We start from the raw sequence: 13,714 nt of genomic DNA, 5'->3' as shown, positions 1-13,714 counted from the left end.
AGTGAGCCAAGATCGCACCACTGCTCTTCAGCCTGGGTGACAGAGTGAGACCCCATCTCTAAATTAATTAGTTAATTGAAATAAAATAAATGCCTGGGACCAATCTTTTTATTGATGAGAGAGCAACAATTCTATACCTGATAAGGCAAGGAGAATTCTGATGTTCTAGTAGCAGCCTGACCCAGGAATTTGCTTAAGGTGTGTGTAGGCGAATGGGAGGGTAGAGGAACTTCTGGGAAATGATGAGTAATATTCTATTTGAAGCTGTTGCTATGCCATATTCCTAAATCTTCAGCAAAATTCCGTTATAAATAACTTCCTTGTTTTTGTGTAATTTGAGGAAATCAAGAAGGAAAGAGGCAATCTGGGATGGTGAATTTTATGTGTCCACTTGACTGGGCCAGGGGCTACCCAGAGATTTAGTCAAATATGATACTGGGAGTTTCAGTGAGAATGTTTCTAAATGAGATTGACATTGGAATTGGTAGACTGGGGAAAGCAGATGGCCCTCCCTAATATGGGGGTGGGTGGCACTTCATCCAACCAGTGGAAGGCCTGAATAGAACAAAAAGGCTGAATAAGAGAGAGTTCCTTCTGCCTGACAGCCTTTGAGCTGAGACACTGCTTTTTGGGCTGAGCTGAAACATTGGCTCCTTCTGGGTTTCAGAGCCTGCCAGTCTTCAGACTGGAGCTACACCATCAGCTCTCCTGGGTCTCAGGCTTGTAGACTGCCAGTCTTAGGACTTGTTGGTCTCTGTAATTGCATAAGCCAATTTCGTGTGCGTGTGTGTGTTTTGCAGTGGATGGGGATTGCCAAGTTTCTTCCAATCATGGGAGCCTAAGCAAGTTCAGCTAAATATGAAGAGAGGAAAGGTGGTCTCTAAAAACTGACCATGCTCAAGCAGCCAGTGTTTACAGTGGTAAGTCTGTAGGCAACAAATAATTTAATTTTATTTTCTTAGCAGAACCTGAAGGTCTTTCATTTTTAGCTGGGAAACCTAGGTTGGTTACATACTGTTACTGCTGTTGTGGCTGGACTCCTCTTTACCCATGTGTTGTGTGGTCATTTTCATGTCATCTTTCTGTCCTCTCTTTATGGAGACTGTATTTTGTTTGTTTTTTTTTCTTCTGCAGTGGTAGGGAGATGTCTCATTTTTAAATGCTATTCATTATCATCATTAGTTTTTGTTTTCCTTCTTAAACCTATAATTATAACTCTGTTAATGTCTAAAACAACATGAGACATTTCCTCCCACAAGAGAAGATGAAGAAGCTGAGCATGGTGGTTCATATCTATAATCCCAGCACTTTGGGAGGCTGAGGTGGGAGAATTGCTTGAGCTCAGGAATTTGAGAGCAGCCTGGGCTACACAGTGAGACCCCATCTCTACAAAAAAATAAATAAATAAATAGCTGGGCATGGTAGCATGAGCCTGTAGTCCCAGCTACTCAGGGGGTAAGGTAGGAGGATCCCTTGAGCCTGGGAGGTCAAGGCCACAGTGAGCTAGGATCATGCTTCTGCACTCCAGCCTGGGTAACAAAACAAAACCCTCTGTCTCAAACAAAACAAAAAAAAAGAGAGAGAGAGAGAAGATGAAGAGCTTAACACAGCCACCCCCTCTGCACGCTCCGTCCTTGTATCTGTTTTGCTTGTTATTACCATATATTCCAGGTTTGTAAAACCCAACTTTCCTTTGTGAATATTAACAATTGGCTATCTCAGAATTGCTTTTGGCTTTGCACCGAATTCTGTGTTTATATTTATAAAACTTATTGCAATATCTTTGTGGTTTTAGGGTTGGCTGCTGGCTTTTTTTTCCTGTTCCCCTTACCCCAATTTTAAATTCTTGATTTTGTTTCTCTGTCTGATGTAGAGAATACCTTAATGTTTTCTGGAAGAGTGCCCAAGTGCTACTCTTTCTAAGCCTTTGTGTGTCCGAGAACTGTTTTCTTTTGCTCTCACCATGAATAACACCTAAGCCCAACTTTTCTGTAGACATGTTCCTTGTCTTCAATAATTAGTGTGTGGAGACCAGGGGAAGAAAGAAGGAATCTTGCAGTCGAGGGGAGCAGTTGGACGCCTTCCGATTCTTAGCCCAGAGCTCTCTGTCCACCACACTTCATGTCATCATAGCTGGGCAGCCTTATATAAAATCCATTCTAAACTGGCTGCCTAGGCTCTTAGGGTCTTTTTTATTTTATTTTATTATTATGTTTTTAGACAGGATCTCACTCTGTCACCCAGGCTGGAGTGTAGTGGCACGATCTCGGCTCACCGCAGACTCTACCTTCCAGGCTCAAGTGATCCTCCCACCTCAGCCTGCTGAGTAGCTGGGACCACAGGCATGAGCCACCACGCCTGGGTAATTTTTGTATTTTTTGTAGAGATGAGGTTTTGCCATGTTGCCCGTCTGGTCTCGAACTCCTGGGCTTAAGTAATCCTCTTGCTTCGGCCTCCCAAAGTGTTGGGATTACAGGTGTGAGCCACTGTGCCTGGTCTCTTAGAGACTCCTAAAACCACACTTCTCAGCCGGGCGCAGTGGCTCACACCTGTAATCCTAGCACTTTGGGAGGCCGAGGCGGGTGGATCACCTGAGGCAAGGAGTTTAAGACTAGCCTGGCCATCATGGCGAAACCCCGTCTCTACTAAAAATGCAAAAAATTAGCCAGGCGTGGTGGCTCACGCCTGTAATCCCAGCTACTCAGGAGGCTGAGGCAGGATAATCGCTTGAACCTGGGGGGCGGAGGTTGCAGGGAGCCGAGATTGCATCACTTCACTCCAGCCTGGGCTAAAGAGACTCTGTCTCTCTCACACACACACACACACACACACACACACACACACACACACAAACAAACACACACTTCTCAAACTTTACTGTGCAAACAACTGCCCTGGGTCCCTTCTTAAAATGCAGATTCTGATTCAGCTGATCTGGGAGAGCCTGAGACTGGGCATTTCTTTTTTTTTTTTTTTGAGACGGAGTCTCTCTCCGTCGCCCAGGCTGGAGTGCAGTGACGCAATCTCGGCTCACTGCAAGCTCCGCCTCCCGGGTTCACGCCATTCTCCTGCCTCAGCCTCCCGAATACTGGGACTACAGGCGCCTGCCACCGCGCCCGGCTATTTTTTTTTTTTTTTTGTATTTTTAGTAGAGACGGGGTTTCACCGTGTTAGCTAGGATGGTCTCGATCTCCTGACCTCGTGATCTGCCCGCCTCGGCCTCCCAAAGTGCTGGGATTACAGGCTTGAGCCACCGCGCCCGGCCGAGATTGGGCGTTTCTAACCAGCTCCTGGTTATACTCCTGGGTGGTGCTGAATTTTTTTTTTTTTTTTTTTCTAGTAGAGACAAGGTGTCGCTATGTTGCCCAGGCTGGTTTTGAATTCCTGGGCTCAAGCGATTCACCTGCCTCAGCCTCCCAAAGTGCTGGGGCTACAGGTGTAAACCACCTCCCCCAGCTGATGCTGATGATGCTGATGCCATTGGCCCATGGACCACACTGAGTAGCAGGCTTTAGAGCATAGGCATCCAATCTTTTGGCTTTCCTGGGCCACATTGGAAGGAGAATTGTCTTGGGCCATATGTAAAATACACTAACACTTAACGATAGCTGATGAGCTTTAAAAAAATGCAAAAAAATCTCATAATATTAACGATAGCTGATGAGCTTTAAAAAAATGCAAAAAAATCTCATAATATTTTAAGAAAGTTTACAAATTAGCGTTGGGCTGCATTCAAAGCCATCCAGGGCTGCATGTAGCCCACTGGCGGTGGGTTAGACGAGCTTGCTTTATAGCTTTCAAAGGTGAGTCATGCATGTTGTTGATTCTGTTTGATGCTCCTGATTGTTTTCTGTGAGGGAGGGCAGTTCCTGGGACAATGAACTCTTCCCTTCCTCCATCCCCTCCCCCAACCCTCACCATTACCTCTGTCTGCTCTCCTTCTCACCCCAACCCAGCCCTGAGGACATGAGGGCACTGCCAGGTGCCTGTGGACTTGATCCTCCCAGGATTAAGCCCTTCCCACCACCCACATCCTACTCCTTTCCCTGCCATTGAGAAAACCTCTGCCGCCTACTTAGCCCCCAGGCTAAAACAGCTAGGATGGGGTCAAAGGGCTCAGGATTTTGGCTTCAGTACTGGAGGCAGGAGGGTTGCACTAGGGTCAGCTTTTATGCCTTTGTTCAACACAGCAAGCACACATTACCCAACAGAACTCTGCCAGATATGGGAAAACCTATGGCCTGTGCTCTGCAGGAGGCTACAGTCTGGGGGAAGGGGTGAATGACAGCCTGGGACAGGGGGTGCAATATCAAGGCACTGGGCCCTGGGCCCAGGAGAGGAAGGAGAAAGCTGCCAGGCATGGGTCAGAGAAGGCTTTGTGTGGAGCTACGCCCTGGAACATGAGTAGGCGTGGGCCAAGCCAAGAGGAGAGAGGGCAGGGTGGGTCAGGTCATCTACCATGTTATGAGGACTCTAAGATCCTTGAGCCAGTGGGAGGGGATGAGGATTAGGGCTCATCTGGGGATTGGGGATGAGGAAGGAATGGGTGACCAGACTGGAGATGCAGGCATATGCCACCTCAGGGACTGCCTGTGTGCCCAACTCAGCATACCCTGTGTGCCTGTGGGTATGGGAACAAAATTCTCCCAAACGCCTGCTTCCAGCTTTGTGCCATTGCGTTTTCTTTAGGCAGATGTTGTTAGCTGTCACTGAACTGACCTCTAAGGCCACCCCAGCCTCCATGAGTGAATGCCCATGCCTTCACCCCTCCAGTCTGTGGGGAGGAACCCCACCCCCTTTCCTCCAGCAACTCCTACACATCGCCTCCAGGCCTTTCCAGCACCATTCCCTCACCAGGAATGTTCTTTGCCCTTCTTCACTTAGTTCATTCCTATGCATTCTGCAAAACTTACTCTGCCACACTTTTCTGACCTGTCCCCTCCCAGGCTGGTGAGGGAGAGCAGATCATCCTGTCTGTCTCCCTGCGGACAGGAACAGGAGGTGCCCACTGGTCACCTAATGCATTGCAGTGACTACTTGTGGGATCTGGTGACTATTGCAGGGACAAATGAAGGACCCTGAAGTGCCTGCCTGTCCCTCCACCCCAACCTCTCTGTGGCTTCTTTTGCTGTGCGTCTAGCTGGGTGCAGTGTCCCATTGCTCGACGGTTCCTCATTGGCGTCTGCTTTCCAAGTCCTCCCTGGATGCCTCTTCTATTGCACCTACTGAATCAGTGGGCTGTGCTCTCTTTCACGCAGTGACACTTCTGGCTGAGAAGTCACTAGTAACCCCCCACCCTCTTTCATCACAGCCAGTGGGCCCTAAAGCTGGCCCTGTGTTTGGCCCAACCCACCTTCCACTTTGCCTCTCATGACTGAGCCTTGATTTATGCCCAGGTGTCCTCAAGCCCACACCCTGATAGCTGCCCCTCTGTCAGACTGTGCCTCTTACAAAAGGCCCTTCTCTTATCCATCTCTGACTCTCAGGCCAACACCTGTCCTACTTCCACTCACTGACTTTCCCTGACCAATCCAGGCGATGATCACTCCCTGCCCTCGGAAGCCTGCCACACCACTCATTGGGCAGGTAATTTCATGTTCTCCATGGGGTCATTCTGTGTTCCTCTGTGTGCATCATGCCTGGCACAGAGCAGGGGTGCAAAAATATTTGTTGACTGAGTGTGCAAATGTGATCTCTTTCTCCTGGCAAAGTTTCCTGAAGGTAGAGGCCGTGTACTCTCTACTGCACAGCTGACTTTATGCCCAAAGCTAGTCTGCCAGATATATTTGTGTATTGGCAGCTTAAAACGACCAATCTGGTACCAGCCCCTTTAAGTGAATTGACTATACACAGATGCACACAGACAGACAGAGAGACATACACACACACACACACACACACACACACACACACACACGAGACATAGTTGTTTTGTTTTTAAACCCAATGCATAAGACCCAGGACCTCTTTGGAAATCATCAAGAGAAGAACTCTCTGTGATGATGGAACTGTTTTATATTGACTCTATCCTATATGGTAGCCACTAGACACACATAGCCATTGAGCACTTGAAAATTGTGGCCAATGTGATTGAGGAACTGGATTTTTAATTGCATTTAATTTAAATTAATTTAAATGTATGTAGCCCCATGAAGCTAGTGGCTGCCCTCCTAGACTGGCAGTTCTGGACCACTCCCAGTTCACCTGCTCTAACCTCTGCCTCTCACTCTCTCCCCTCCAGAACCCTGAGTGCCTTCCAGTGCTGCCTGAGGTGCCCTCTACCTGTGCCTGCCTCTCTTGTCTGCCAGTTTGATTTGGACCTGTTTTTCCCACCTCAGCCCCCATGCTCTTGTCAAACGTGTTTGGCATCCAGCCAAACAGGGCCTGGGAGGAAAAGAGAGTCCTGCTTCTGCCTGGCTTCCCCATCGGGGAGGGGAGTTGAAGTGACAGCCTCCTGACAGCTTAGAAATGTGGAGGACGCAGCAAGTTCTGGACATGGCCGGCCATATGAATGATATCTTCTCTTTCTTTGAACCATCTCCACCTGCTCTTATGGACACCCCGCCTTGGGGCAAGGCAAGGTAGGATCTTGACATATGACTGGCTCTTGGGAATAAGGCCATGGAAGTAAGGCAGACACATGGGGTGATTTCATCAGCCTTATTATCCTTAGATAACTGGTTATCTTAGGTTATCCTTAGATAAGTTATTATCCCTAGATAAAATGAAGCCCATTTTAATAGAAAATGAAACAAACAGACAAGATGATGACATCCTTTGTATGTTTACTATAATAACAGCAAAATTTTCCAAACCAGAGCCAATTTCCTCGGCTCTAGGTACACCCCTTCCAAGCAATGCAAAGGACATCTCCAGTCATGACATTTAAGACAATTTTATTTCTCTGACAGTGACTTCTTGAAGTGCACATATAATAAATAAATAGAAAATATATCTTTGTTCATGGTGATGCCTACAAGAAGTGTTTACATACAAACACTCTATACATCTAACTCCCGAAAAAGGACCAGCTATTTCGGCAACAGAAAAAAGACAAGCATTTCAGAGGAGCATTGCTTTCCTTAAAGACCTAACTCACTTAAGTCTTACAAACAGAAATAACAAGGAGGACAATTTTCTAAGCAATAAGAAAATTTGTGCTACCAAGAAAATGCCTAGATATTGGCTCTTGGTGAATGGTTTAGGAAAGAAACTTTTATGTACAGATCCTGTACTGTGAAACATATGTACAACTCTGAGAACTTTCAAATAGATATCATCTTTTTTAAATGAACTGAGCCAAAGACATTCAACATTCCTGGCCACCTGAAAGTGATCACATCCTAAGTGGTTCACAGTGTGAGACCCTTGCATTAAAAGAGTGAAAACTCAACAAAACCATGGACAAGAAGGACATGAGGTCATTTTAACTCTCCTCTCCATCACCACTAATCTCCCTGGAAGAAGTCCTTCCTGTGACTCTGGGCTTTGAAGCAGCCATATCTTTAAAAGCAGAGCCCTATGGTCACCTCCCAGCAGCTGAAAGATGTTTGGTGGGAAAGACCTCCCTGACAGTTGGCTCCCACCTGGGGAATGGACTCTGGGACCGAGTCTCATGGGTGCAGTTGGGTGGAGGGAGCCAGGCAGGCCCTCTTTGAAGGAAAGAGTTTGTGGTTGGGGCAGGAAAGGGGATAAATGTAGTTCACCACAAGACCCAGGGAGACCCTGGTGCCTCGTGCAAGATTATAAACCACAGATAGAGTTCTCCCTCTTACAGGAGCTCTTTGGGCTCTCTATAAGGTGGGCCAGGGAGAGAGCAGGGCATTAAGCAGCAGCTGAAAGGGACTGGGGTGGACCCAATAGCTGTTCAGACACCCAAGATCAGCCAAATTGGCTCACCAGAAACATGGCGAGCCCTACTCCCTCTGCTGGGCCTCACCTGTAGAGCTGCAGAGACAGGAGAGCCAGGTAGCACCAATGGGGAGTTGGCAGCTACTGTGCACCCAGGCTGGGCTGACAGGTAGTGAACAAAGTGAAGGCCACAGGGACCGCCAACACCAAGGGGAGGGCGGGTTTGTGTGCGCTGGGAGCAGGAGGGAAGAGATCTGCTAGCTGTCATTCTACTCTAGTCATTTCCTTTCCTTCGAGGGGACTTGTCCCCATTTCCAGAAGCTACCTCAGGAGTGCCTGGGCACTCTGCGGCCGGTTGTTGAGGCAATGTGGTGTGGCAGCAAGGGCTAGGGTGGGGCTCCCCGCGCCCTCCCTTAGCTGTGTGGTTCTTTCCCATCTTGGGGGCTCACTTTCCCCATCTGTTAAAATGAAGGCTTTGGGCTAGATATTTTCTATATTTCCAGCTCTGAAATCCCAGGCCGAGGGAGTGCGAGCACATCTAGGGTCTCCTGGAGGCCCCCTGTGCTTAGTTCCCTGGATGAAGAGCAAATGAGGCCCCAAGGCAGGAGCTCACTTCTGTGGACTTCACCCTCTTGGAGTCAGAGGCAGGGCTGCCTGGGGACCGAATTCCTCCGTGCTCATAAGCAGCAAAGCCCATTGCTCCCCTCTGACCACATTTCTCCATCATGAGTGGGCCAGAGAGACGTGGGCAAAGGGCGACTCCGTAGTCACCAGCTTCAGCAGGCAGCAGCAGGGAGGGCTGAATCCCTGAGCCATTCCAGAGGCTGCCTCATCTCCCCCCAGCAAAATGCCCCCAGCCTTCATTCCTGTAAGCAAGAAGCCTTCCTGAGCCTACCCTCTGAAATGGCACTGGCCTCCATTTTACCTCTCTGTGATTTCTCCACCTGGCATTGCAGTGCACATGGACCTGACTGCCTGCCCTACTGGACTGCAGACCCCTCGAGCTAGGCATTAGTTCTCACCTCTCCATCCCGTGTGCCCTGGGGCACCCAGCATCATGGATATCAGTGGATATCCATGAACTGTTGGGTTCCAGGTACCATGTGAAATGCAGCAGATTTCTGGAATCTGAGAACTAAACGGGCCTTTGAGAGTCATCTAGTCCAAGTCCAAACCTGCCACTCAAAGTCTCCTGAAAGGTGGACACGGCCAGAGGCAGGGCTTGCCTCTTCCCCAAGGATAGCCAGTTCTACCCCAGCTCGTAATCCTGTGAGGTTGGCTCTTGCTTACAGGAGTAAAGATTTCCTTAAGGCCAAGGCTCTTTCTCCTACATTTACCACCCTCACTTGTCTGCTGAAGACCATGGGGATCTGTGAATGACCAGCCCTCCAGACTACCTCCTAGCTGGGTCAGGGCTCCTGCCAAAGTGGATCTTTGCTGTCAGCACAACCCACGTCTCCTGATATGGTCCCCAAACCCCCACTGAAGAGGCACAGATAGGAGAGAAGCACCCAAGAAGCTGCAGGAAAGTGAATGTTTCCAGCATTGGCCAGCACCGCCCCAGGGGCTCCAGGTAGACACTTGAGTAGGGGCAGGTGGCAGCACCAGGGTCTCTGATTGGCCCATCAGGGCTGAGACACGGCCTTCCCAGGCAGCTGCTGGCAGGGGCTGGGGGACCCAGCCATCCCCCACTGGTCTGCTGCCAAGAGTCACCGTCATAGTCTACCACGAGGTGGCACCGGGCGGCAGCTGTCCTCACAACTTCTTCTTCTTCACCACAGGGATGGGCACAACTTGGAAGATTTTGGCTTTGTGATCCTCAGTGTCCAGTGTCACCCAGATGGGCCGGAAGCTGCCTTTGAAGCCAACGAATGCCATTTGCTCTGAAAAGCAATGATGAGTCTCCTGAGCAAAAGCCCTATGAGAGAACGGCTGCCCCACCCCATTCCATGGCTCCCCATCGCCAGCCCCCCACGCCCACCAGGTACTGCCTAGCCACACTGCACTGTGGCCCCTTGGGAAGAGCTCTGTGCTCAGCTACTGATGGTGCCTGACATGTGTTTGTATGGGGCAGGCAGGGTCCCACCTGAGCCTCACTGCCACCTAGGCAGGGTGATGGCTTTGCTGTAGACAGGGGAGCCATGCACAGCAGGAAATGGGGCAAACTGTAAGGGAGGAGATCTCCTAGGAACCTGCCTACCTTCGAGCTGCCCCTACGACAACCAGCAAGTCCCTGCCCCTCTCTGAAGCCCAGTGTTCCCATCCATCAAACGATGGCATTGATCTACAAGATCTCCTTCCCCACTCTATCACTCTGTGGCTCTAGAAGGAGTTCTGAGAGGTGAAGAAATTTGACCAAGAGTGTGGAGTAAATGGTGCACCCCAGATTAGAACTCTAAACCCCTGAAACCCACACAGCACTCTCCATCTTGCAGTTCACAGCTTGAGCATCCGAGGGGCATGGGAATCCACGTCTATACTCAGCCCATCTTGGCAGGCAACATGCATTTATCACCACCGGGAAAGTGCCATTCAACTTAGGTCACCTTACATACATCAGCTTTTGGCAACCGGGATCTTAATTTAAAAGACAGAGGCTCCAAAATGATTTCAGGACTGGGCTGGAAAGGATACTTCTCTTTTCCTTATGTCCTCCTTTGGCTGGTTTGAAGGGTTTGCATTGCTTCTGATTTTTCTCATTGCCCCATATGATGGGTTTCTGATTTTGATGTTTTCCATAGTGAGGATGGTGTATAACTAAGAAGCCCAGCTTTGAGTTAGGAAGATTAGGATCCAAGTCCTAACCTTAAGCAAGTGGCTTGGCTGTTAAATTCTTGGTGTCCTCATCTTAAATGGAAATAATAGTACCTGCTGCATAGGTTATTAATGAGTAAGTGAGATAATTATAACATGTTCTGCAAAGTGCAAGGCTGAACATTGAATAGCAACCACAATGATCATTATCATTATTGCCCGTGGAGCTTCTCTGCCGCCCACACAGCCTCTCTGAGGACTCTCCTTGCACCTAGTTTTTGTGATGATAATGGGTGTCATGCTGACATGTCCCTCCTGGATGGCTTCTTCCAGCACAGCCAGCAAGCCTGTGCTAGGCTTCACCACCGAAGCTGCCTGGCCTTGGACAAGCCATGTAGGTTCTCTGGGCTTTAGTTTTCTGGAACAAATAAGAGTTTTGCAAGCTGCAAAGGACTATACAAATGCTAGGCATCAGCTAGAATGTTGAAGAAGATGCAGGACCCCTGGCCAGTCTGAATAGCAGGAATTGGGTAGGAGGGTGAGACTAAGCCACTTTTCTTATGATACTTTTGTTGAATACAAGGCCACTTTCCAAGCAAATGAGTCAACAAGTATAGCAATTTTCTTTCAGTGGCTGGTAGCAAGTTATAATAAATTTGCTGCAGTGCAGGGGTGGTAAACAGGTGGCATCTTGCCCATCCATTCCAGTAGACCACTAGTTGTGTGGGGGATTCTTAGGTTGTACCCACGTTTAGTACAAAGCATGTTCTCAACTCAGCAAAAGATGACAGCAACCTCCATGCCAGGCATTTGCCTTCTCTGGTTTTGGGGTCAGTTTAAACCCCAGTTCAAACCCTTACCTTTCAACTTGAGACCCCTGTCTGCCCCAAGCTTTTCCAGCACTCTGGTCCATGGGCCTCTGGAGACGTATCTTCCCTTTGATGCCATAAGCACTATGGAACTGTGTGAGAAGAAACCAATTAGACCAGAGGGAGAGAGCAAACTGGAGAAAGTGGTCATGGGGAGGGATGTTGGTTTGTGCATGGTGGGACTGGAGTTAGCAGTGCCCAGAGGCCTGTCCAGGGATTCGGGAAAGGGCAGCCTCTCCTGTATTCTGAGCTGACGGGCTCTTTCCATGTGGTGACGAACATCCTGAGCTCCCTCCCACGCATCTGGCCACAGTTGGTGCCCACAGCCTTCTCCAAGCCTGGACTCGGCTCACCGCATTTACATGTCTCTCTCCAAACAGAGGAGAGGATGTTAGCAGAGCATACCATGCCAGGGCTCGGCACACAGTAGGACTTCAATATGTATCTCTTCCCTTGAATGATCTCAACCCTGGTTAGGTAAGACCAGATAGAAATGTGGTGATGGAGGAAGGAAGGAGAAAGGGATGAGAAAGAGAGGAGGTGCGGGAAGGAGGAGGAGAGCATCTGTCAAATCATAAAACCATCCAGGAGCTCCTGAAGGTTCTAGATCCTGAAGGTTCTAGAGACCAGCTCCATTTGGCATCCCCTGGGATTTCATTAGAACCACAGAATTCCTCCACTGCAGACTTTCTGAATCAGAATCTGCATTTTTACAAGATCTGCCGGTGATCATGTATACATTAAAGCTCGAGAAGCCCCATGCTAGAAGATTTCTCTTGGAGCCCGTCTTTCTTTTGCTGTCTTCTTTTGATGGACACAGGCTTAGTGTAGTCCAGAGCCAGCCTTCTCTGAGCTGCAGGAAGAGCATGGCCAGGTTTGAAGTCTTTCTGGGGAGAACACCATGTCGTTACCATGATGCTCGGGTTGTACCAAGAGCTCAGATTGACCTCTTACGTTCATGTCACCTCTCTCTCTGGTTAGGCAACACAGGGCTATTGCCTCTATTTTGCAAATGGGGAGATTGAAGCAAATAGTTACCAAGTATCTCAGAGGACCTACCAAAGGGAAATGTGCTTGAAAGACGCAGAGGTTTGGAGCAATGTGTGAGCCCAGCCTGAAGGTCCCAACTTGCAAAAGTTCGACTTGGGAATAAGGAGTGTCTATCCCCTGCCTCGGGGTGTATTCAGTCCAAAGTGCTGGGAAAATAGCCTTCACAGTGGCAGACTCAGCACACTGGGCCAGATAGGAGGAAGTGAGCACCTCCCTTGGGAATAGAAATGGGGCAGAAGCTCAATGGGGCATCCAGTTCGTATCTCAAAGGAACTCTGTAACCACAGACCACAGTCCAGACATGGAAAAACTGTATAGGATTCTGGAACCTGTTGTTACCCCCATTTGTGTCCCACTGGGAACAGCAGGAAAGGTTTTAAGATGCGAAGGGCTTGTGTGAAATAAGGATAGATGGGAAGGGAGCTGGGGCTGCCTCAGGCCCTTAAGGAAGGCTGGAGAGGGAGGCCAAAAGGGTTGGTAGGGTGAGGCCCCTTAAGGAGACAGGTCTCATTGCTAACACATCCTCCACTCTAGATTCAGGATCTGTTCTCAGGAGGATATTTCTGCATTGTTTCATTTCAGAACAAAAGCTAATGGTCCTTTGTTGGAGCTCAGCCTTCCTACTTGGGGGACTCAAATGTAGGTCCTGCCCTCCTGATGGGGATCTAAGTTAGCTCACAGGAGCGGGACAGGGAGACGGGCTTCTTGTGTCCCCACCCCTTCCCATTGATGCCCAGAAGCCTGCCTACCTATGTTGGGAACACTTCTTTGCCTGGTGTGCCATCCTCATGGCCTATAAGCCCATGCCCCAGCCAGCACAGTCTCCCACAGAGTGGCAGTGCAGAGGCAGCTCCCAGAAGCCATGCTAGATGTTTCTGGTGTGAGCAGCTGCCCTCTTCTCTCCCCAGGACCCTGGGGCCAGTAGTGGCCTGCTGGATGGGGTAGGAAGCATGGGCCAGGCTAGGCAGGGCCCGCAGCCACAGTAGAACAGGATCTACCTTGCCTCATTCCCTGCTGCTTTCCAGGAGGTTAGAGAGGGGTCTAGTGGTACCAATGCCTGCCTGGGTGCCCAGCGCCAGCCCAGGGAGTGGCCCATTCCAGTAAGGGCTTCCCCCAGAGAGGTGCTGCTGCTCGGGCTGGTGGGAGCCTTGCACATGGTTCCAAACACAGTAGCACTGCAGTCTAGTTTC

The 13,714-nt window shown here is 49.4% G+C and overlaps 1 protein-coding gene across 5 annotated transcripts in view; it reads right to left on the bottom strand.

Annotated features, from left to right (window-relative positions):
* Nucleotides 1–6,768: 6,768 nt before the first annotated feature.
* The window catches only part of CEMIP (cell migration inducing hyaluronidase 1), a 172,603-nt gene continuing 165,657 nt past the window's right edge, over nt 6,769–13,714 (bottom strand). For all 5 annotated transcript variants that reach the window (XM_004056653.4, XM_063698768.1, XM_055363644.2 and 2 more), the window contains 2 exons: nt 11,466–11,566; nt 6,769–9,734 (listed from right to left, as the gene is read on the bottom strand). In XM_004056653.4, coding sequence (XP_004056701.3) covers nt 9,607–9,734; nt 11,466–11,566 — 229 coding nt within the window. In that variant the 3' untranslated portion in view covers nt 6,769–9,606. The remainder of the gene's footprint in view (nt 9,735–11,465; nt 11,567–13,714) is intronic.

This window comes from Gorilla gorilla, chromosome 16 (genome assembly GCF_029281585.2).
Source record: "Gorilla gorilla gorilla isolate KB3781 chromosome 16, NHGRI_mGorGor1-v2.1_pri, whole genome shotgun sequence".
In the NCBI taxonomy this organism is placed as follows: Eukaryota; Metazoa; Chordata; class Mammalia; order Primates; family Hominidae; genus Gorilla; species Gorilla gorilla.
This window is presented reverse-complemented; position numbering and strand designations above follow the sequence as displayed.